This window comes from Capricornis sumatraensis, chromosome 1 (genome assembly GCF_032405125.1).
Source record: "Capricornis sumatraensis isolate serow.1 chromosome 1, serow.2, whole genome shotgun sequence".
Classification (NCBI taxonomy): domain Eukaryota; kingdom Metazoa; phylum Chordata; class Mammalia; order Artiodactyla; family Bovidae; genus Capricornis; species Capricornis sumatraensis.
In genome coordinates, this window is record NC_091069.1 from 192,393,301 (window position 1) to 192,418,282 (window position 24,982).

Consider the following 24,982-nt stretch of genomic DNA (forward strand, 5'->3'; position numbering starts at 1 on the left):
TGAAATGTTGTCCATCAGGGAAGCTCATTAGAGACGCGCAGTTTTTATTGAGGGCCTGGTCAGCAGTGGCCACAGGACTGGAAAAGGTCAGGTTTCATTCCAATCCCAAAGAAAGGCAATGCCAAAGAATGCTCAAACTACTGCACAGTTGCACTCATCTCACATGCTAGTAAAGTAATGCTCAAAATTCTCCAAGCCAGGCTTCAGCAATATGTGAACCGTGAACTTCCTGATATTCAAGCTGGTTTTAGAAAAGGCAGAGGAACCAGAGATCAAATTGCCAACGTCTGCTGGATCATGGAAAAAGCAAAAGAGTTCCAGAAAAACATCTATTTCTGCTTTATTGACTATGCCAAAGCCTCTGACTGTGTGGATCACAATAAACTGTGGAAAATTCTGAAAGAGATGGGAATACCAGACCACCTAACCTGCCTCTTGAGAAATCTGTATGCAGGCCAGGAAGCACCAGTTAGAACTGGACATGGAACAACAGACTGGTTCCAAATAGGAAAAGGAGTACATCAAGGCTGTATATTGTCACCCTGCTTATTTAACTTATATGCAGAGTACATCATGAGAAATGCTGGACTGGAAGAAACACAAGCTGGAATCAAGGTTGCCGGGAGAAATATCAATCACCTCAGATATGCAGATGACACCACCCTTATGGCAGAAAGTGAAGAGGAACTAAAAAGCCTCTTGATGAAAGTGAAAGAGGAGAGTGAAAAAGTTGGCTGAAAGCTCAACATTCAGAAAACGAAGATCATGGCATCTGGTCCCATCACTTCATGGGAAATAGATGGGGAAACAGTGGAAACAGTGTCAGACTTTATTTTGGGGGGCTCCAAAATCACTGCAGATGGTGATTGCAGCCATGAAATTAACAGACACTTACTCCTTGGAAGAAAAGTTATAACCAACCTAGATAGTATATTCAAAAGCAGAGACATTACTTTGCCGACTAAGGTCCGTCTAGTCAAGGCTAAGGTTTTTCCTGTGGTCATGTATGGATGTGAGAGTTGGACTGTGAAGAAGGCTGAGCGCTGAAGAATTGATGCTTTTGAACTGTGGTGTTGGAGAAGACTCTTGAGAGTCCCTTGGACTGCAAGGAGATCCAACCAGTCCATTCTGAAGGAAATCAGCCCTGGGATTTCTTTGGAAGGAATGATGCTAAAGCTGAAACTCCAGTGCTTTGGCCACCTCATGCGAAGAGTTGACTCATTGGAAAAGACTCTGATGCTGGGAGGGATTGGGGGCAGGAGGAGAAGGGGACGACCGAGGATGAGATGGCTGGATGGCATCACGGACTCGACGGACGTGAGTCTGGGTGTACTCCGGGAGTTGGTGATGGACAGGGAGGCCTGGCGTGCTGCGATCCATGGGGTCGCAAAGAGTCGGACACGACTGAGCGACTGAACTGAATTGAACTGAACTGAGTGGACTGCAAACTTAATGGGTTTTCTGGATTTTTTTTTTAATAGGAAAGATGAGCATACATTTCAGGAAGCAAATGCAAGTACTATCTCAAAAACATCAATTTCCATTAAGTTCAATTTAAACTCACATTAAATTCAATGTGTGTGTGTGCACATGCACATTCAAGTATGTATTTGTTTCCTAGAGTCACAAGCTAAAATGTATTTCTTACTATTAATAAGAGTCATGGTCAAAAAGTGTTTGAAAGTCACAATTCAGGACTACTTCTAGATACTCCCTCTAAGCTCTCACTTATTCCTCCCCCAAAAGTGACTTACTTGGTTGACAAATTTGAGAGGAGAAATTGAGTAGATGTGCTTGAGACTTTTCTCATTATCTGGTCATTCCAAGTCCCCTCTACTGTCTTCTCTTATTCTCTATGGCAGCCTAAATAATAACCCCCAAAGATACCAAGTCCTAAAACCTGGAACCTGTGAATATTACCTTATATGACAAAATATTTGCAGCTATGATTAACTTAAGGATCTTAAAATGGGGATATTATCCTGGATTTATACAGGTGGGCCCTACATGCAATTATATGTACCCTTTGAAAGGGAGGCTGTGAAGATTCTACACACAGAGGAGAAAGGCAACATGAAGACAGAGTAGGAAGGGATTTCAAGATACAGACCTTTCTTGAAGATTGAAGTTATACAGTCACAAGTCAAGGTATGCTAGCAGATACCGCAGGCTAGAAGAAACAAACAGTGATTACTCATTTATCAGTCAGTAGACTTTTTAAAAAATTGCTTTTAAGGGTTCTTCCCATGCCCTTAGTGTGCTTGCACTCATGAGTGATGTGTCATGAGAAGTGGGAGGAACTTTGCACTCTGACTTCCCTCTGATCTTCTTTAGTAATAATAACAGCTACACACTGAGCGATAAGTATGTATACAATACACAATATACATCTCTATCCTTACAGAAACTTGGCAAGATAGCTATCATACTCTTGCTTTACAAATGAGAAAATGAAGAATTAGGAATAACTTGCCCAAATGCACATAAATAGTAAGTGACAAAGACAGATTGTGCATCTAGTTTGATTTGCATCCAAAAACAGCTATCTACACTTCAAGTGTCTCCCTATGTTGTCCACCCCTGGTTTCCTAAGTCTAGGCTTGTGTTCCTCAAGCAAGCTACATATCATAGCTTGTATATACCAAAACCATATGTAACAGGAAGTTTTAAACATAGGAACTTTAAACTTTTTTCAGGCCAATTTGATCCCAAGGTCTTATGTCTTACTTATCTTTTGTAGTTGTTGGGTTAAGAACTAGATTTTAAAAAGGCAAAAAAGGAAGACGTACACTTAACACTAGGATCTCAGTTTTGGATAGTTTGTTAACAATAAACTTCATTACAGCTCAGGGCTGCCTTGGAGATCCAAATACAGAATCTTTTTACAGAGAAGGAAACCAAAGCCAACGAATTCACATATTTGTCTAAAAACCAAAGAGCTCATCAAAGCAGAATTTTATTGCAATGTAAACAGACTTCTGATACTTTCTAAGTGGGAATTAATTCCAAATTTATTTTCATTATACAAACAACACACTGCAAAATTTTCATTATTGTCTCCGTTGTTTTTCTCTTCCCCTTTTATGTACAGATACATGATACCCTGTAAGGCAAAACCAAACATTACTTTTTATTTTGAAAAAGGGAGTAATCTTAAATAGCATTTTTCAGGTGAGGTGATTCTGAGATCCCATGATCAGAATATTAACTGTCCTTAAGTGGTAATTCCATTCCACAAAACCAAACCCCAAACATTCACACAAGTTCCCGTCAAGTCACGTATTTAAATAAAATTATAAAAAAAAAAAAAAGAATCCCACAGAACAACCCCGAAACAATATGGCTTGCTCCTTTGATTTTCTAGAACATCTTTTTGCTATACTGTATCGCCACATTTATTTGGCTTTATGGTGGAATTGTAACGGCAGGTATATGGATATTAATTACTCTTGACAGTTACAAACAAAATAAATTCCAAGTGGAGGTGCTAACATGTAAAGAAAGAAAAACGTTCAGAGCGAAGCTACACAGTATTTGCTCATGCTCTTCTATACCAAAACCCCTCCCGTAGGAATTCCCAAATATTCTAGAACTAGGAGCAAAGAACAAAACGGGGCCAGACTTGAAGGACAAAACGCCAAGAAGCCCTACCTTTGAACCCGATAAGGAGGTAACCCGCCCACCCACCAACCAATCCAAAGTCGCGTTCTCCACCGCCCACTGCATGAGCGACCTTTTCCTTCCCGTCCGCTAGCCCACTTTTACGACAGTTTTCCGACCTAGTTTACGGCCGCCACTAGCGTATTTCCTGGGGCGCCCTTGCCTAGGTGGTTTGTAAGCGCTGGTGGTGGCCGAATCGCTTCGTGAGAGAGGCATTAACTTGGTGGGCTGGGATGAACCACGCTCCTGGTGGAGGCACGGGAACCGAGCAGGTGCCATGGTGAGTTCGGCCTTCCGGCCTCTTGGACGATCTCAGGCCCAGTTCTCAACCTCTGCTCAAGGCCTGGGAGAGGAGCCGATGTCTCCCTAATGCGACTCTGAGCTGGGGGTGTAGCGCCTGGGGGAGTCGCCTTCTCTAGGACACAAAGCTGTTGGCTCACCGCTCTCGGGCCTTTGTGCCTGTAGTCCCTAGGGCTCGGAGATAAATGGGAACGCATTTGATTATACCTGCCGTTGTTCCCCTCCATCTCGTCGCAGTCTTATTTACATTGCACTGTCTTCCCCCTTTCTTCTTGCTGACTGACACACTTCTCGATTCCTATACATATTTGGCGGAAGGCGCTATGGAAAGCTAATCTTTGTTAAGCTCACGTATAACGTTGAATCAGAATTTACAGGAACCCTCTGTAAAGTTTTTTCTCTGGCAGAAACTTTATTTCCATTCCTCTTGATTGAATTTAAATGTGACTTCACTTTCAAGGGGCAGGAAATCATCCATTGTTGTAAAAGTAAATAAGCAAATCGACTTGCTTTGTTTCCTCCCGTAGTGAAAGCCCCATACCTTTACAACGCATTGGATGTAAAATTTGCAGGATCCTTGGGCGGAGTATTTTCATCCTCAAAGTTGTTTCTCCCGTTGAAATAAAACTTGTAGTGAATTGAAATGCAAGAATGGGCATGATAAGGATAGGGGGAGAATGAGAGAAATAAATACTTACTCTGCTTCCCTTTACCAGGCCAGTACAGTGGTAGCAGTTGGACTGACCATTGCTGCTGCAGGATTTGCAGGTTTGTTTATGGTTTGGGGATAGAACTGAAGTAGGAGACGTTGAGGACTTTTTAATTATTTTAATTATTTTGTTGCTTTTGTGTTTAGGTCGTTATGCTTTGCAAGCCATGAAGCATATGGAGCCTCAAGTAAAACAAGTTTTTCAAAGTCTACCAAAATCTGTAAGACTTATTTAGCACTTTTGCTAATTCTTTGCTGTGTATGAAGCCTAGAGCCAGACATCCGTGGCATTCTAAGTGATTGCTTTAGACCCCTTCTCTTGCTTACTACAGGAAAGGTTTAGAAGTTCTGAGCTTTGTAATGGGGCTAAAGAATCAAATGTTACATATGATGAATTTGGGGAAGAGATGTTAACAGTTCTAGTATCATGAAAGGTAATGTCACTTTATTGTTCATATGTGATTACCTTCAGCATCATCTGCTCTGATCACAAACACAGAAGGATCTAGGGATCTGAAGTGACCCATGGTTACTGTGTGGCCGTGGCACTCCGTAACAGCTTACTTGGATAACACAGCAGTTAATTGGGCTCTGGGGTATGACTGAATGTGATAATACCCTCTGTGGTCAAAATTCAGAGTGAATATGATTTTGACAGTCTGTAGAGAATTGCCTTTTATTGTTGTGATTGAGTTACATAATGGGTAATGGTAGGCTTTACCAATAGGATTTGACACATGGAGGTCAATGGACCTAATAGCCTGATTTTCTTAGTACTATCTTAAAGTCTTGTTTTAGTAGCTGCCTTGAACCTCAAAATATCCTTGAGCAACTTGCTCAGAAGATCTCCAGATCCTATAAAGCACTTGTTCTAAAACATTTAGGCTTAGTCTGAGATCAAGTTTTTATTTGAACATGGCTAGCTTGGAATACCTATATGCAGGTCAGGAAGCAACAGTTAGAACTGGACATGGAACAACAGACTGGTTCCAAATAGGAAAAGGAGTACATCAAGGCTGTATATTGTCACCCTGCTTATTTAACTTATACGCAGAGTACATCATGAGAAACGCTGGACTGGAAGAAACACAAGCTGGAATCAAGGTTGCCGGGAGAAATATCAATCACCTCAGATATGCAGATGACACCACCCTTATGACAGAAAGTGAAGAGGAACTAAAAAGCCTCTTGATGAAAGTGAGAGAAGAGAGTGAAAAAGTTGGTTTAAAGTTCAACATTCACAAAACTAAGATCATGGCATCCAGTCCCATCACTTCATGGCAAATAGATGGGGAAACAGTGGAAATAGTGGCTGACTTTATTTTGGGGGGGCTCCAAAATCACTGCAGATGGTGACTGCAGCCATGAAATTAAGACGCTTACTCCGTTGAAGAAAAGTTATGACCAACTTAGACAGCATATTAAAAAGCAGAGACATTACTTTGCCAACAACGGTCCATCTAGTCAAGGCTATGGTTGGTTTTTCCAGTGGTCACATATGGATGTGAGAGTTGGACTGTGAAGAAAGCTGAGTGCAGAAGAATTGATGCTTTTGAACTGTGGTGTTGGAGAAGACTCTTGAGAGTCCCTTGGACTGCAAGGAGATCCAACCAGTCCATCCTAAAGATCAGTCCTGGGTGTTCATTGGAAGGACTGATGGTGAAGCTCAAACTCCAATACTTTGGCCATCTCATGTGAAGAGTTGACTCATTGGACAACTGATGCTGGGAGGGATTAGTGGCAGGAGGAGAAGGGGACAACAGGGGATGAGATGGCTGGATGGCATCACTGACTCTGTGGACAGGAGTTTGGGTGAACTCCGGGAGTTGGTGATGGACAGGGAGGCCTGGTGTGCTGCGATTCATGGGGTCGGAGTCAGACATGACTCAGCAACTGAACTGAACTGAGCTTGGAATAATCTTCCCTGCACTCTCAGAAGAACTGGCTTTGTGGCACCGTTATTTTGTCTTATCTTTGGCAGTTTAGGTTGTCTGGTGCGGTGGGAGGTTGGAAATGGATATTTAATGATCATTAAAATACCTGTTGCTACTTATAAGCTAAAATACCATAGGAATTACTCTTAAAAGTTTTCTGCTGGTTCTGTGAACATTTATAGACATTTTTTAGCAACTTTCAGTTTGATAATCTTTTCCTACAAATGCATTTCCTCTTTCAGGCCTTCAGTGGTGGCTATTACAGAGGTGGGTTTGAACCCAAAATGACAAAACGGGAAGCAGCATTAATACTAGGTGTAAGGTAAATTAATTTCTTACATTTTTAATATTTTTCTTTCAAATTTAGAGCTGTAAGCAACTGTGAGAGAGACCTTTTATTAGTAGTTATTTTTTATTTTTGGCCACACTGTGTGGCATGTGGGATCTTAAGTTTCCCAACTAGGGATCAAACCCATACCCCCTGCAGTGGAAGCAGGGAGTCTTAAAACACTGGACTGCCAGGGACTTCCATCTATTATATACATTTTTTTAAACCTTCACATTCCCTACAAAAGTCCAAAGAGAGGCCCACTGACACAGAACTACGTTTTAACTCACTGGAGGTAGGTTTTTCAACAGATCATCAGTACTCAATGTTGTTCTCTATAATTGAGTGACAAATTTTGTGGTGAAAATTCTTTCATTTCCAGATACTTAAAGATGCTTTCCAATAACAGGATTGTTGTAATATAGTTTCAAGTTCAACTCAATTTTTGAGAATACCTTATTTTTCTAAACTCTTGTTTAGTTCTGTGATTCAGAATAGTCATCTTCCTTGTGATAAAGAAGAGGCTCCTAAGTACCTTTTCATAGTTTTATTGACTTACTCCAGTTTCACAATTTTCAACTTTGATAGTTTTTTAATGTGATCCAGAACTAGTCTGAAGTAAACCAATACCTTTTCCTTTTTAAAATTAGCCCTACTGCCAATAAAGCCAAAATAAGAGATGCTCATCGACGAATTATGCTTTTAAATCACCCAGACAAGGGTATGTATCATTAGAGTTGTTAACACATTTTGGTGGGGTGACTAGTTGTTATTAATGGGATAATTTTATAGCTAAATCTTGGTTGTTGTAAGGAAAATGCTTCGATTTGTTTGTGAGCATTGTCTCCCAAGCTGGGTCTACTTGCTGTTTTGGTATCTTAAAAGAATAAATACTGAGTGGAAAATTTACTTATAGACTAATAAGCAGATCTAGTAACTACTGTCATTTGGAAGTAGTGATAAGCATTAACCATGTTTTCAGACCAGCAGTTGTGATGTATCTTAAATACTGCTAATTACTTTTTGGGGTGGGGTGTGAAGGGTGTCTACATTCTTAAGGAAAATGTTGAATTTCAGTTAATGAAACTAACAAAAACTCCCCCCCCCAGAATCCATTTAGACTTTTTAAACTAGTGGTTACCTAGTTAGAGATAGGATATATTTATTAGTTTCTGATGCACTTCTAAGCAGCCTAGGCTCTGTTGAAAGATCAAATGGAATACCAAAATATAGACCACAAAATCCATGAATCAGTGTTTAAGCCCTTTTACTTTCATGTGAGAGGTCTTAAGAGTTTTGGCTTCAATGGCGTGGTAAATATTTGGTATTTGACTGTGTAACATCTTTTACAAAACTTAGCTGGTATTAACTGTATTCTTGCCTGTATCCCCATGGACAGAGGGCTACAGTCCATGGTATCAGAGAGTCAAGACATGACTGAGTGACTAAGCACACACCAGAGAACTTCTGATTCCTTAGGTCTGGGATGGAACCCATATATTTGCATCTTAACTAAGCTGACTGACTGCTTGATAATTTGGGACCACACTTAAGACTCACTCAAATCACAGCTCCAGTTTAGTAGGAAAGCAACTGTAGGTGATACCATGAAGGGACTGTTGATAACTGGAAAAGGAACTAGACTGAGGTCTTCCAACAAAGCTCAGAAGCCTCTGACAATTTCTGATTTTATAATAACACAATACAATAAATAAGTGTTCATTTATGAAAAAGGTAACTTACACTATTTCAAAGTCACATGAGTATTTTTTAAAATCTCATTTGTTTAAGCTTTTTCAAAAGGTGCCATTGTGTGTATAAATCTCCCTCATCATTTCCCACTGATAATATATTAACTGTGTTTTTAGTCATCCAGTTCCAGTGTCAGCTATTTTTTAAAAAAATCAAAACTTCATTTCTGCTCATTTCATCTTAAACAGGAGTTCTTGAAACAAAGTAATAGCTTTTCACCAGGCAGAAATTGGAAAATCCAATATAATAACTATTCTTTTCCTTTCTTTCTATAGGAGGATCTCCTTATATAGCAGCCAAAATCAATGAAGCTAAAGATTTACTAGAAGGTCAAGCTAAAAAATGAAGTAAATGTATGACGACTTCAAGTTCTTATTCTCTTATGTGTACCAGCTTTTTATAATAAAATGCCTCAAACCTACAAATTTTAGAAGTTATTTAGCACAAGCTAAATCAAAGCCTTGGTATAAATGTTTAAATGTGAGGATTTTATATCAGATCATAGGTTAGTGTTGTTCACTACTCATTTGACAAATAATTTGGTACCTATTTCAAGACAAAGTGAACAGTCTCTGCCCTAAAGGAATCCCCAATCCAATGGAAGACTGATAATTAAAATGTGATAAATATGATATTAGCACAGGTTTAGTAGGGACTCATCTCACTGGGAAGGAAGGCTCTTCAAGGTAGGGAGGGCTCCCTAGTCACTTAGAACCCTGAATTTTAAAGTGAGTTCAGCCACAACTTTAACCCAAGAAATCGATGTATTTACCTGTCAGTGATAAATCTGAATTGTTTCAGATTTCATACATTAAAAACTGTAACAGCATGATAAAAGATTTGAGAGAACATGTTTTATTTTTAATGAAGTATGTGCATTTTATTTAGGTAGCCCCTTAAAGAGACTATTTATAAATTAATTGGTTATTTACATAATCAAGTTAAACATTTGTTAAAACACAGTAGGCAGAGCACTACTTTGTAGATACCAGGTGACTCATTTTCACAGCCTACTGGGAAATCACAGGTGATTTTGGAGGTATGAACTTGAAAACAAGAAATCTGCTAATGATTACTAGCCTTTTATTTCAATCTTCGGGACTAATCAAAAATTGCTTATGAACAAGAGTTTAGTATCAACTAAAAAGCAAATTTTTCAGATACAGAAAATACGCCCAAAGGCAATCACGCATTAAGTTTAAAAAGGAAAAGTTCATATGGTAGGTATACTTGAGTGTTTAATGCAAAAATAGCCTACCTGTTTTAAGAGAGGTATTAAGACAATGGAATCCACTTTAAAGTAATACTAAGGAGCACAACAGCACATTTTTCTTTCACAATGATCAGTTTTTCTCTAGGCTTAACTTTTAAGAATCTATTATTTCATTGAAAGCTATTAGACTTACCATTTTTCTTGGGTAAAAAAGTCATGAATTTCAGGGCTCTAGGTCATGATAATTTTTACAAAATACTTGTGTATTGTTACTATTTATTGACTATGATGTGCTAGCACTGTGCTAAGCATTTCCCCTCTATCTCCACAGTAGTTACTATTAATGTACATTTTACAGGTTCAGTGAGGTTAAGAAATTTGCCCAAAGCAACATGCTGGGTCAAGAAAGCTGATCTTTTACAAACCCAAAGATCTACGCTGTTAACCTCTACACTGTGGTACCTTTCACAAATACGATAGCCCAGGGATGTTTTCCTTGGTGGTCTGGTACTTGTCATTACCCTTACACCTTGGGACCTTTTATAGGTTGCTCCTTTCAGATGTAGACACTTAAAAGGGAGGAAGATTATGGTTGAATATAGTACTAGGGAATAGGAGATAGAGGTTTCAAGTAAAACCTGCTATCAATAGCCAGGCAACTTTGAGCAAGGAATCTGTATGCTTAGAGCTCTGCTTCCTTATCTGTTGGCAGCTGGCGGGGGAGCGGGGGGGATGACAAATTGTGACCATTTTTTCACATTTTGTGGAAGGGAAAATGAGAAACTATGCTGAGTTGCACAGCTACCGAAACTACAAGCCCAGAATATGTTCTCCAGTTTACTATGTTCACTTGTAATTTGATTCTCTATGTATTAGTCATTAAAAGATGCCTATTTACAGCCATAATATTTAGAACTAGCATACCCGAGGTTTAGTTTTCCTACTGAGCCCCTTTCCTTTTGCCTTCACTGGGCCTCTAGGTTGTATTAAGATGAGTCCTAAATGCTTCATAAGCTTTATAAACCTGCTTTGCTGGTGATGAAGGTAGGCTATAACGGGTGGTCTTGAAGTTAAATCTATTCCAACCCATCAGAGTTTTAAACAAATTCTCTTGCTTTCAAGTGTTTTACAAATGATGGGAATTCCTATAGAAGCATTTAATACAAGTCACGCAGACCAAAACCTTTCAAGAATTAATTGATAACCTGTGGGAAAATACATGGGAACACAAGTCTGTATCTATATATTGTGATGTTTGGTTTTATAGTTTTCTCTGCAGTTCTTAATTTCTTCTCTAAATTACAACAAGAGTAAAAGGCAACTAGATGTAAAATGAGAAGTGGAAGAAACTATCAACTTAACACAAGGGTAAAAACCTAAACATATTGGACTACTACACATTATAAAACTTTATAATACTCAGCACACTAGAAATTTTATGTCCTAAAGACCTTGTATCAGAAGTCATTTAAATTAATCCAGACAGAATGCCTTCATTTAAGAGATAAACAAGTTTAAACATTTTAGGCTAAAATACTGAGTTTAACTGTTTCAATGAGAATTTATAAGGCATCTTTCTGTTGATAACAACCTGTTAACAGTTTTTTTGCACTTCAGAAGTGTCTTGCAGTCATATTTTACTCAGCATAAATGATTCCCCCCAAACATATTAATTCCAAAGAAAATTAAGCAACTGGCTCCAAAACTTCAAAGGATAGAACATGATAGAAAAAAAAATCTATAAATCTGAGGTTAAAATTAAAATGCTAGAATATGTTTTTAGTTAAAGAATCCTGGACTGAGAGAACCTTCAGTACCGGGAAACTTAAATAACCTTAAGCTCTGCTATTTGTTGTTGGCACTGTTGTTCAGTGCTGTGTATCTGCTTAGAGTCAGCTGTTGCCTTAGCAACAGGATATAGGAAGAGCTTCTCTCCAATGTTAACCTATTATTCTCGACCCGATGACAAGGTCACATAGTCCAGTGTTAAGATATAATCTTGAAAATGTTAACACTTGCTGTGGCCTTAGTGGTGTTTTAGTTAATGGAATTTCAAGTGAAGTGTTTACGTGACTTACTTTACAGCCTGAAAACAGCAAGGTGAAAAATGAAGCTCAAAGAGGTTGCAGTACGAGCTCCAGGCAACAATGAAGCATAAATTAGTTCATCTAGAAAAACTATGGAATAATTTTTATAATGAAAATTGTCTCTAACCTAGAAAATGAGTAGCTACATTTGACAATCCAAGTAAAATAAGGTACAAAATACCAAAACATCCAGAAAATACCCCTGTAATTTCACTCTCCACCCCCTGTAAAATACCACTCATTAAAACACAAACTTGAGAAACTGCTAACTAGTATACTTAATAGTGGAGCTTTGACATTAAGAATATTGGTAAAAAAATAATTTTGCCCTTTATTTTTAGATTGTATACAACATAGCTGGAAATGCCTGGGATAGATACATATATAAAACCAAACACATTTTAATTCAGCATACTCTTTTAGAGTACATAGGACTATAGTTAAGTGTCACACAGTATCTGACATATGACTAGAACCAAGTTATATCAGAAAGGCCCTTATAGGATCTAGTTGGATAAAACAATATAGGAAAGGGTAGTATGACTAAGATAGTCACTCCCAATTCTGTACTTCAGTACCTGAAACATTAATATAGAAGATACAGATGAATCTGAATCTAAAGTGATCCACTGATAAACCACTTTTTACAAAATTGTATCTCCCTTATAGAGTATGCACCTCCCTCATCCAGTAATTAAGGGTTTTCTGGATGATTAGACTCAGAAAAGATTCACTGCTTGGATGTCCAGAGTAAATGATTATACCTTAAAATGTATTGTTATTAGGCTGAACCATAAGAAACTGTCACTTTTGTGGGTTAGAACTGATCAGCTCTTGGCAATTTCCTATGTTTCAGCATAACCGAAATTTTCAACTAGCAGCTGAATACAGTTTCAAATTACCACCACTTGCAAAAAGTTTTACTATAGCAGACTGCAGTTACTGTTTTAATCCAACAGTCCTCTGAAATTAAACCCAAATGTTATCATAGGTTAATCATGGGTTATAATGACTATTACACATTCCAGCATCCTTAATAAACTAAAACTTAAAAATAAGGGGTCAGCAAATTCACTATATCAGATATCCTTATAAAGGGTACAAGGGATCCAAACTGTAAATAGCAAAGATAGGAAGACTGAATGAGACTTTACAATGAACACTCTACTTGCTACCTTCTGAAATATTGCTAAACCCATAGATCCAGTTCAAATAAAAGTTCCTGGAAACTTAGAAAACAAGGAATTTTCCTTTACTTGTTTCCAATAACCATCAATCATCTGATGTAGGATTTACTGCATTATATAACTAATTTTCCATCCACCTGTCTTTAGTTAACTAAGCTCACTATAGACACAGCCTATAAGAATACTGACTAGTTGGTTTCAACCTCAATCTGTTTACAGCAATATTAAATTAACATACCAACTTTGCAGACCATTCTCAGGTTAAACACCAAACTTTAGCAAACAGTAGCTACAAAAATACTTCCAAGGTGATGGATCCTAGCCACGAAAGAATGGCTGACCAGAAAAAGAGTGTAAAACACCAGCTTTAGTGTTTCCCTGTTTAATTTTTTTGCTTACCTGTATATATCTATACTTGCTTTTTAAAGAGTATTTACTTAAGCAATCTCCCTCAGCCTTGTCCTAAGCAGTGTCTCAGTGGTTTGAACTCACTACTTTGATATTCTTTCTCTCACCTTCACATCAAAATATAGTAACTACTTTAGAGTTTTATGTATCCCTACTATAATTTTACCAACAATGACTGACCTGTCAACAGATTCCAATACCATTTTACAAAACAGTTTTAGGCCTAAGGCATCCCAAGTTTCAGGAAATGATCATTTTTAACCCCATGTAATCTCACTTCTTAATTTGTATTTTAGTTCAGGTATCATATATAATTTTGTATATATATGCTAAAATAGTATTTAACCTGCAGAGAACCTTTAGAATTGGAGGGGGATGGGATGAGGTCATGGCAGCTGGCAAGTTCTCCCATAGCAACATTTTATGTAACTAATAGCCAAAAAAGATGCACCTCTCTCAAAGTTTGGAAGGCTACCTCTATAAAGAATAGTTACCTTTGGGGACTGGGCTTTTCACTTCTAAATCTGAGCATATGCTATTAAAAAAAAGCCTATCATGATGCTATAGTATGTATTCTTAAAGGATATTGGGATTAGTCATTTGTAAAAAATGAAATCTTAATATTTATATCCTAGAATATGGCTGTCAGTTCTAAAAACTCCTTGGGCTAACCCCACTTTTAAAATGATTTTGTTTCTTCCTTCCTCATTGAACCAGTCTTTACAGAACAAGGAGGATTTTCATGAATATATTCTACTACCTGGAATAAAATGAAAAATCATTTTCTTTTTGCCATATTTACCAATTTGGAGATTACTGAAAATTCCCATACCTTATACTCAATTTATAATTCTACTATTAAAGAGAATAATAATAAAGCCAAAAATGTGGTTTTTAAAGTCCAAAGACTGCACCGTTAACACTTCACCTTAAAATTTTCCATTATTAGGGTTTTAGGAAAAAGTATTTGATATTATCACAGCTTAACCTCACCAGTAATAAATTTGAGGGCTAAGGTTTATATACACTGACCTAGCAAATATTTTTAGCTACACCCTGAATTATCCTTCAGTTGTAAAATCACTGAAGTTTTTTTTTATGCACATAAATTAACACAAGTTATGCACATAAAAATACTTCTCAGATCCCAAGTGAACAAAAGGGCTCCCTCTTCTTGCTCAGTAGTCTTTATATAACATTGTGGAGCAAAACCCTCCCAGAAATTCACAATTATTATCAGCTTGCAAACTTTCACTTTGTGTAAAAGTTTGTATAGTCCTAACATTAAACCATCTGGACAAAATATTTACAAAAAATCCAATCAGTAATAGGAGAACCTTTAAAATTATTACCTTGAAAACCAAAAATCAGTGACATTCCTTATTTAAAAACTGTTCATTATACTTTATAAAAATAACGAAGACTCAAAGGCAAAAGTAAAATTCTGGATTTTACCCCAATGCCTTCCAAAAGTTGCCTATGACTAGAATTTTGTTACAAAGACTTTCCTAATATCAAATCTCTGAGACCAATTCCCTAAACCATTCTATTCTAACATACTAAATTTTTAAGTACTAAGACTTCAGAGGATTCATTACAAAATGACCAACTAATATTTTAATACTATTTATGAACAAGTATAAATGCATCTTAAAAAGCAATCAGAATACTACTCTAGGCCTTTAGGTAGGTCCAACTACTTTTCAACAGTTGGTTTAAAAAGTAGAAAGTTAAAAATCAGCAAATGGAAGATCAAAAGTTTATTTACTACCTGCATACAAAAACATATTGCACATCAAACAATCAAAACCAAAAAGAAAAAAAAAAAAGAAAAAGAAAAAAGGGAGGAAAAAGAAAAGATACTCTACTGAAGGCTAACATGTAGTTTATACAGAATAAACCTTCTGGAAATTGATCTTTTCAGTAGTTCAGGTTATGTCTGAATGGACACGACTAATTCAGCTTAGTGTTTTAACTAAAGCTATGTTTGATTTTTTAAATACTGTACACTTTAATAAATAAACCAAACAAAGCCTCAATGTAGAACAGTCACTGCCAATAACACCCAGTGTCCCTGCAGATGAGTGTTTAACAAATGTATTCCAGTGGTCTGCAGATTTTCCTCTACAATACAGCATTTTAAAAACACATTAAAACAGACCAGTTTCCAGACTAAAACTAATGAAGAAATTACAATTCAGTGCAAAATATCTTAGACTGCATTTCATTCTAGTTTTCCTCAGGTGAAGAAGTGGTTGCATATTATTAAAAATGTAACAAAAGCAGCTAATGCTTTCATAAAGAATATTAGGTTAGGGATCCCACCCCACCCACCTCCCCCCCATCTCTGCCATATTTTGAAAACAAAATAACATTTCCTATAGCCAGCAACTTTTTTTAATGTTACATATACTATTCTCAAGGCACATCTGATGATATATAACACAGTAGGTGTCAAAGTATGTTTAACATATGATTTCTTCAGGATCCCTCCCCTTTCTGAATTCCAAATGGAGGAACTGAAAGTGCGATGGAAAGACTGGCGATCCATATTCTATCTTTGGCAAGCTTGTACAAGCACTATTGTAAAATGTAATGTAAAGAACTGTAAACTAGGAACTTCTTCAGTTTATGAAACACCATTCAGGACTGCTGCGTCTTGAGTATTTTCTTCTTTTAAGGTATTAATCTTTTCTTCTCCTGGAGTACGCTGTAGCTTAGAAATTTCATCGCCAGAAGCACTAGTTGGGCCATTTATTGCCTTTTCTGAAGGACCATGCTCTTCAATCACATCTTTTGCCTGCCAAAGGGAGACAACTTTTTCAACTTCTTTATAAATAAAATCTATAACTGAGGAGGAAAATAACTACATAAACATCAATTAGCTAATAAATAATTTTAGTTTCACATACCAAAATGATCTGAATTAAAACATTCTTAAAATTTGAAAAAAAAACAAAAACCCAATGTATTCCACCTCTCTGGGTCTTTCAACTCTTTATCTCTAGTAGCTAGCAGTATATAAGCCACAGGAAGAATCTGTACCTGTTTACTGAAAACTTGCACCTCATTTCATTTTAACCACTGGAAAACTCACCATACAAAAAGACAAACAGTTAATACCCTAAGTAAGGCAAACAACCACCTATTTACTCACCTTTCTTGGAAACTCAAATTTACGTATCAAATCCCTTAAAATATTTCAAAGAATTCAAACAAAGGTCTTTATCCACCACTTGAAGAGGGTCTATTCAGCCTATTGCTCCCCAAATTAAGGTTAACAGTCTCTATGCCCAATATCTTTTACAAATGCTATTTCTAGTTCTAACTGAAAAATATTTCAGGCTCAAGCATGCATATCTTCAGTTACCTGGGGCCAAAAACAAAATCAAGAATAGTCTTTAACTAAAATATTTCTGGTCTAGTTGGGTAAACAAGTGATCATACAAGTTAAGAAGTAAAAAATAAAACTAAACCATAACAAAACAAAACCAAAAAAGCCAAAACCTACAGGTTAAATTCTCCTTACCATTTCTTTCTTGTTTTTAGCCAAAGTTTCCCTTGGGAGGTTTCTTTGTCTGCTCTGAGACTCAGCTCTAGAAATATAATCTGCAACTGTGACTGTTGAAGATGAGAAAAAAATTACAGGTGTTGAAAAAATATTTCTAAAGTTTATTTATGGATAAAGAGTAATTTTACTTTTAAAATAGACTAATGGGGGGTTACCCAATTTCAAAATTTTCTTAAGATGGGTACCACCTCCAACCAAAAATGAAGTTTGGAAAATATGCCTGTGGTTTGGTGCTGACTATAGAATATTTCAAGCTGGATATAGAGGATGCCTAGATTAAAGTCCTCTTTCACAAGAATCCAGCTATTTGCTTCTGGTTAGTCTACAGTTGTGGGATAAGTTTGATATAAAAATCCACAACTAAGAATAGGAAATGCCACATTCTAAGCCCAGACAGTGTTTGCACTTATCAGTGGGGGCGGGGGATGGGGGAGGGAAAGGGTAAATTGGGTGCAGATCATGGTGTAGCATGCGTCAATATGAAATTTTCATCAAACATATTACTCAAGTATTATTTAATAGTTCTTTTTTTTTTAAAGCATAGTAAGATTTCCAAGTGTGTGTTTTATGGTTCCTTTTTAATATTTCACACTAGAAACTGTTCTGAGTAATATAAAAAAATTCAATCAAACTAAAGATTTGTCCACCATCTTAAAATGTGGACAATGATCATGGTGGAAAATGTCCACCACTAATTCAGTAACTATCCCCTTTTCACATTTTGCCAATCTTTCAAGGGACTGACCTATTTGCAATGGTGGTAGGGATTGGGGAAAAGAAGGGAAAAGACTAACCAAAACTAATACTCCACCAGCAACCCAATGGCAACAAACTACCTCTGGTCTGCTGGGACTGGCCTCATTTTAAACCTCAGAACTTTCTCTTCAAGGACTTGCAACTTAGAATTCACTGATTTGAAGAAATATCAAAATAATCAGTCTCTTCCTTTCAAAGAATTTGTTTTTTCTCAGAAACTGATGAAGAAACATCCCTGATTATGTAAAATATGGTATAAATTATGGGAGCAAGTAAATTATGTAAGAATTAAAACTTTGATAAACTTAATGTAAGTCACTACATACATGGGAGAACTAATCCATCAAGTTCAAATTACATAAATCATTTTAATATAAGACTGGACTATATTTACATTTCTCCTAGTTATGCATTAAAATGCTAACACCTTTGTAAGATTCATTATTATATGAATCTTTTTAAATCTCAAGAAAACAACTTAATTCAGAACTCATAAACATCTTTAGAAACACCACTAAAAGATGTTTCATGTCTTAGACTGTTTCCCTCTGTAAGAAACTCAATATTCTCACTTTGGAGCTTTATAAATCATCATTTAAATTCACTGTAAATGAATCTATGAATAAATTTAATAGTTTCCAAAACTGGGGAGAGGGATCAAACCCACTTCTTTATTATGTCTCCATATATGGAAGCCCAAGCATCCTAGGAAGTATTGTAGTTTGGAGAGCACCATAATGAATTCACTCTGTTTCCATGGTTCAGCCTTCAGTGACATCAGGAAGAACTCCACTACCTGGAAACCTTGATGTACAGGCGCACACACTGCTAAATCTGAACTTACGGTAATTCTTAGAACGTTCGCCCACTATGCAGACACAGAACTTTGATACAGTTTATCAATTAATAGGCACTTAGCTGGAAAGGTAAAAACCAGTGCCCATCCTCCACCAAACAGAGGTAAAATTACAAACAACCTCAGTTGATTCAGAGAAAAACCTGTTTATAGCCAGATAATAGTCTTGTTTATAGTCCTCATAATGCAAGCCACTTAAAAGTTCAAAACAGATAAGCACTTATATAGGAAAAAAAAAATGAAGCAATTTGTGTGGTATAATTTGGACTCCAGAATTTCCTCTAAGGGATCCAAAATTAATCAGTTGTACACCAGTACACTGTTGTACTTTGCTAAGTACAGTAAATACTCACTGCTTAATACTAAAGGCAACGAGAAATTTTAAGCAAATAAGAACAAATTAAATAACTATTTATTTCAGAGAATGCTGACATTAACTTTTAGATAGACACTTCCTTCCTAGAACTGCTGCCAGAGAGAGCCAAAGGAGAAAATGATGTGTTTGTTCCACCTATTCTATCTTCTGGGTGTGTGGATATGTGTGTGTGTTGAGGGCAGGCTGAGAAAGGCAATGAGTTCTAAAGAGGAAATCAGTACTTCCAAAGAACAGAGTAAAAACAGGAATAAATGCAGTAGAGAACACAAATCATTGTCAAATTATTTAAAACTCCAATTACTCAAGTTCTGATTAATACCATGCAGAAATCTCTTCCTCTTCTTTATCAAAGCCTTTTATGTTATTCCCTTTATGTCCTTTGACTTAGTAATGAACCACCATCCACCTAGTTACTAAATTATGTCTTAATTTATCCTATCTCAAGCCCATACTAGTAACTTAAATTTCCTTATTTATAAAGTATGGCCAGAAACTGGTATTCGCTGCTATGCCAGCTTCAAAAACACAAACTAAATACAATCTCTTCATCCCAAAGATATTTCCTAACACTAAAGAGAGAGAAAAGAAGATAAAAAAAGACAGTATTTAATTTCTTTTAAATTTACAACTATTGCTAAAACATGAACTTTTTTTCCCCCTAAGAATGGGAACTAATCCCCTTAATCAGTTTTCTCACGTCTCGACAACCACTAAATTTAAAATACTAAATAAAGATACTAGAATTTATATTCTTTATTTGGGGGAAAACACAAGAATTTGCTTTGGAAAGAATGCAAAATTGATTAGTTTAACAAAAGGGATTTATTTCTGGTGCACACAATTTCTCCACTGTGAATATACATGTGATTCTCTGTACACAAGAAATGGAATTATGTTCAAGATAGTATAGACACAGCAAACATGTTTAAGTTACTGAAAACTGTATCTACTTAAATTAACATTCTAAAACTAAGTAAGTACTATTAATTTGAATAGTTAGTAGGTGTAAGGGAAAAGGCATCACACTACAATAAACAAAAACATAACATGCATTCCTCTTATTAGGAAAAAGACACTTTCAAGTATTTTTCTCATTTATACTTTTTAAACTGTGGGTACTAGAACCCCCACAAAAATGAGGTGCTGAATCCAGATACAGTAGCAGGCACCATGCAAAAGCTGTCCAGTTTTGCCAATCATTCAAAATCACAAGCTACAACATAGTCCCTGGGATGGCAGGTCCCAACTCAAATGTGCAGAATCTGCCAAGTGGACAAAATAATGGTCTTTTCAACAGTATTTTCATGTAAAAAAATTGAGACACAACATTAGTTCAATTAGACAGGTTACATTACGGTGTGAAGGAAGAATGCATTTTCTTAATAGTAGTCTTATTAGTTGAGAAAACAATTTATGCAATGCACATCTTGAATGTATATACACACATGTGTACATGTAAGTATAATATATTTAGAAAGCAGACACATGACATTTTTTTTCATGCTTATGACCTGGTGTTGTCAACAGGTCCACTCAAGTTACCTGGCTGTCTATCTTCTGCCTGACCCCTGAAACGACGCCTGCGGCTACGATTGCGTCGCTGGGGTTTTTTTTCACTATCATCTGTAATTGCAAAGTTCACCATGAAACTATTCTGACAAAAACAATGCAAAAAAACAAAGAAAAACAAAAAATTTCTTGCCTTCAAAGATTTAAGGGGAAAGAACCTTTTAATTAAACAGGAAAGATAAAACAATACATGCTATTCACAGGAAAAATACTTTTGCAGTTTTAAACATTCCTACTAGATTAACAGATGGAATTATCATCCAGAAATTAAGAGGGTTTTTAACTCTTGATTAAACAAACTCTAAGACTTAATTTATCATTCAGGAATAAAATTTTCCTCTCCAACAGAGTTTAGTTTTTACCAAAGTTAATGACATTTTAGTGCTTTGGAAATCAATGCCTACAAAGTATACACACTTTCATCAGCGTCATTTATAATAACACATAAAGAGGCAAGATGAAAGCCCAATTTTGGCTTAGAAGATTGAGAGTATTAAGTGCCCTGCAGTTTGAATATCTGTATTGTTTTAATGGCATCAAAGGGCACTTTAATAAACCCTCCCAGTTTCAAACAGTTTGGCTATACAAATCTGAAAACTAGACATTTAAGACAGACACAAAGCTATCTACCTACTTGAACACTAGGAAAAATTCAATTTGTGAATTGCATATTTTTTTAAAGGCATCATATATTAACAATAGTATACAGTAATATAAATCTTTTCCCTAAATGCTTACATACCTAGCCCATTTTCATTAACTGAAGCTGTATCGGATTCAGTCATCCCATCCATCAGAACAGCATCTTCATCAGTCCTTCGTCTACGAGACCGCCTACGACGGTTAGTACTGTGATGAGATTCGCTGGCATCAGTGTCTGCAGTCTGATCTGATTCTGTATTATCAAGTAAGCTGTATGGATTGCTGTCTGGATCTTTGAGCACTAAATGCATGTCAGAGGCAAGAAATATTTGTTTAAGAGAGCTGCAGTTATTAGGAATGTTTTGACCTATATTGAACTATATCAATTAATAATAAACTTCAATTTCCCCCAATAAAAATACATCCTCTGTCTTCAGACAAAATGTTTTCTGTATCACTATTTTACCTGAAAAATAACAAATATGAAAAAACTTTAAATGGTGATGTAAAATTAAAACAGAAAATGAGTGAACACCTTGGCTTTCTATCATTTCTTTGACTTGTCTTAAAAACATATTAGGAACTAGTATACATGTTACTTTTTACATTCACATTCCTAGCTAATTCTGTACAGAGGCTAAAGAAATAAAAATGAAAACAAATATTCAGCTAATATATTTCCAAATAATACTCAACACTTGCACTCTATGACATAACAGAAATTTATTATTACAAACTGAAGCAAGCAAACGTCTACACAAAAAAAGGCAAACTAAAAAGTTTGAAATTCTAACTGGTTGTAGGAAAATGTGGGAATGAATGCTGACTAGTACTCCCATCTCCAGAAAGAAGAGTATAGGTGGGACATGGTAGGGTAAGAGTGGGAAAGGAAAGATTTGTAAGACACAAATTATAGGGGAAAAAAAATACCCATCTTACCTATGTGCATTATTGCTTCCAGCAATCAAATTATAGAAGAAATTCACCTAATCACGATTTTTCCTAAGTTTCCTTTGGTAACAGCTAGCAAGCTAGCATCTTTGCAAAAGACACTAAGTTTATCCATTAATCATAAACACTAGGTAAAGTACATTTACTCTGAAATTCAGCAAACTGTAATATTAAACCATGGTAAAAGTGAGCAATGTTCTAAAATATAAAAACGATTTCCCTAAAAGTCTATAAAATGAACTTAGGACTTGAAGATTATCACTAGAACTAGAGAGTACTTTTTAAAAAGTTCTTTAAAAAATGTGATTTGATTCACTTTTTTAAAAAAATTAAGAGTGGTTTTCCTACAGATGCCATACAACAACTGTTATGGTTATATCCCTGATAAAATCTAATCCCTGACAATCTTTCCCCAACTCATTATGCTAAGCAAGAACATTCTGTCAACTCCTACACCACCACTTAAGTTAGAGCATTTAAATTTTCAACAATGAGTAAAATGTTTCTTATAGTATCTCAAATCTCAGTCTTCTAGACACTCCTCTTTACAGGTGAATTCCTCAAACAATAAAAGATTTCTTAAAAAGGTGATTTCACAGTTTTTCCCTGTTCCCAAGTGGTGGAGTAGCAATAAATGCTCTTCAGTTGTATACAAAGGTATTTAGATCTCTCTATACATTAGAATTATCTGGGTCTCTCTGGGAAACAGAAATATATAACCCAAAAAATTCTAGAGGGGAAAAAAATTCTAATTACCTAAGCGTCCAAAGTCTGAACATCTGACCAATGAAGCAGAGAAATCAGCTCCAACTAAAATTACTCTGATCTGAAAATTCTGATTAAACTTTCACTGAGAGACACTCTATAGTGCCTTTCCTTACGTTGTTGTTGCGTGTGTGTGTGTGCATGCATATATATATATATATTTTTTTTTTTTTACTGTTTTCCTGAGACAGTTAAGCAAAAAGAGAAACTTCCAAAAACAGAGGGTGGGGGTCCTGGGAAATGAATCAACTTTTATAAAGTTATACTGTTTACAAAGAAAAGATTCTGACAGAGTATATAAAAGACTACCAGAACTGATGGAAGATTTGCCACCACGTGGTCCACCACGACCTCGACCCCCTGAAACACTTCTGCCTCTTCCTCCTGGGCGTCTCCTGCTGTCACGCTGATGCCGACTCTCTCGGTCATCTTCTCCCGCCAGTGACCAATCACTCAGCTCATCTTTACGCTCTGATTCAGTTTCAGATGGGTTAGACAGCTCAGAGTTTGTACCTTGGGAAAGAAAAGAACATAAGCTTACTATATTTCTATTTTATAAAAGGAGTGAAAGTTTTCAAACAATTTCTTGCAAATCATTGTTTAAATAACACTGATATATGAAAATGAATTTAATATGGAAAATATTTTTCTAAAAATTTTGCCCACTTTTAGGTCTTTAACAAATTGCTAGTATAATTCAAAAAACAAAACAAAACAAAACACTACCCAAGTATTTAAAAGCCAATTTAATGATATTTAGAAAAATGAGTAACAACTGTATTGTGTATTCTATCACTTGATTCTAAGAAGCATTTTTTCCCCCACATTTAACAGCTCTGAAATCAGGATATTTCTTACGATTGATTGTCTCATAAAATGGGAGTGCATTTTTATTGACTGTACATAAAATTTATCTCTTTTGCACAATAATGTCTTAAGTTAGAACAACACAATGTTTGAAATCACTGAACAAATGTTAGGTTGCTCTGGAAAAAGAAAACTTCAACATGACAATAAGAGATGAAGCCATTACCAGTGAGACAAAAATTCAGCATAGCTTTGAAAGTTAACTACAGACTATTTCTAACATCCCAATGACTGAATTTAATACTTTTTAAAAATGTAGACACCACAAAGATTTTATAAAAGCCTACAATATCATATAATATCACAATTTCTGTGTCAGATTTATATGACCCAATCACTAACATACTCATTTCCACTTCTCTGTTAGCTCTGGGATGGCACTTTTTTATCCTTTCATCATAGAGATATCCTATGCTTTTCAGAAGTTCATTTTACACCACTTGGCTTTTACAAAAGACTTACACTAGTATTTGTTTTCACAAACCAAAAGAAATCCAAAGAGGATTTTCACTTTTAAGGGAAAAAAAGGGCACGAAGAGAAAATAGCCTTCAGTATTCGCTTTGCAGCAAGCCACTGCAATTAAAAGAGGCAGCAAGCAGAGCAAGCAGTGAGAGCAGCATCCCCCAGCTCCTGCCTCAGGAATGAAACTCAGCATCTCAGCATCAAGCCAACATATCTTTGAACTGTACTGGTGAGCATCTGTGCTTTATTTTATTTCCTGCATCTATTAGCAAGATGTGTCCTAAAGTAACTGCTTCTTCACTTTATGCCATTTCAGCTTACAAAAGGTCTCCCAGGAAAACTACTTCCTGATAATGTGGGAAACTATATGTGCAAATCTACCTCCTTAAAATTAAAAGCCCAGTTCAATGTCTGTAGCTTCAGACCAATTTAACTGAAAACAGATATCTCCCCTCATTTCCTTAAAATTAATGTAAAATTAATACAGTATTGCCATGTGTTGTTTTCTTTTTCCAATGTGGATTTACCTCCACATTGGTTTACAGTAAAGGGGAGCTCTCTTATACCTCTAAATGCCCACAGAAGCCT

At 36.1% G+C, this 24,982-nt stretch overlaps 2 protein-coding genes across 5 annotated transcripts in view; one reads left to right on the forward strand and one right to left on the reverse strand.

Moving 5' to 3' along the window:
- Window positions 1-3,791: 3,791 nt before the first annotated feature.
- On the forward strand, window positions 3,792-9,441 carry DNAJC19 (DnaJ heat shock protein family (Hsp40) member C19). Its single transcript, XM_068969728.1, has 6 exons — window positions 3,792-3,940; window positions 4,677-4,728; window positions 4,817-4,890; window positions 6,846-6,925; window positions 7,582-7,652; window positions 8,959-9,441. The coding sequence occupies exons 1-6, from the start codon at window positions 3,938-3,940 to the stop codon at window positions 9,027-9,029; spliced, it is 351 nt and encodes a 116-aa protein (XP_068825829.1). The 5' UTR covers window positions 3,792-3,937; the 3' UTR covers window positions 9,030-9,441.
- A 5,968-nt stretch (window positions 9,442-15,409) lies between these two features.
- The window catches only part of FXR1 (FMR1 autosomal homolog 1), a 69,913-nt gene continuing 60,340 nt past the window's right edge, over window positions 15,410-24,982 (reverse strand). For 2 of the 4 annotated variants that reach the window (XM_068979087.1, XM_068979073.1), the window contains 4 exons: window positions 23,374-23,577; window positions 21,449-21,649; window positions 17,108-17,199; window positions 15,410-16,378 (listed from right to left, as the gene is read on the reverse strand). In XM_068979087.1, coding sequence (XP_068835188.1) covers window positions 16,208-16,378; window positions 17,108-17,199; window positions 21,449-21,649; window positions 23,374-23,577 — 668 coding nt within the window. In that variant the 3' untranslated portion in view covers window positions 15,410-16,207. Of the gene's footprint in view, window positions 16,379-17,107; window positions 17,200-20,679; window positions 20,761-21,448; window positions 21,650-23,373; window positions 23,578-24,982 lie in introns of all 4 variants that reach the window. The other 2 variants (XM_068979078.1, XM_068979095.1) reach the window with 2 other exon arrangements.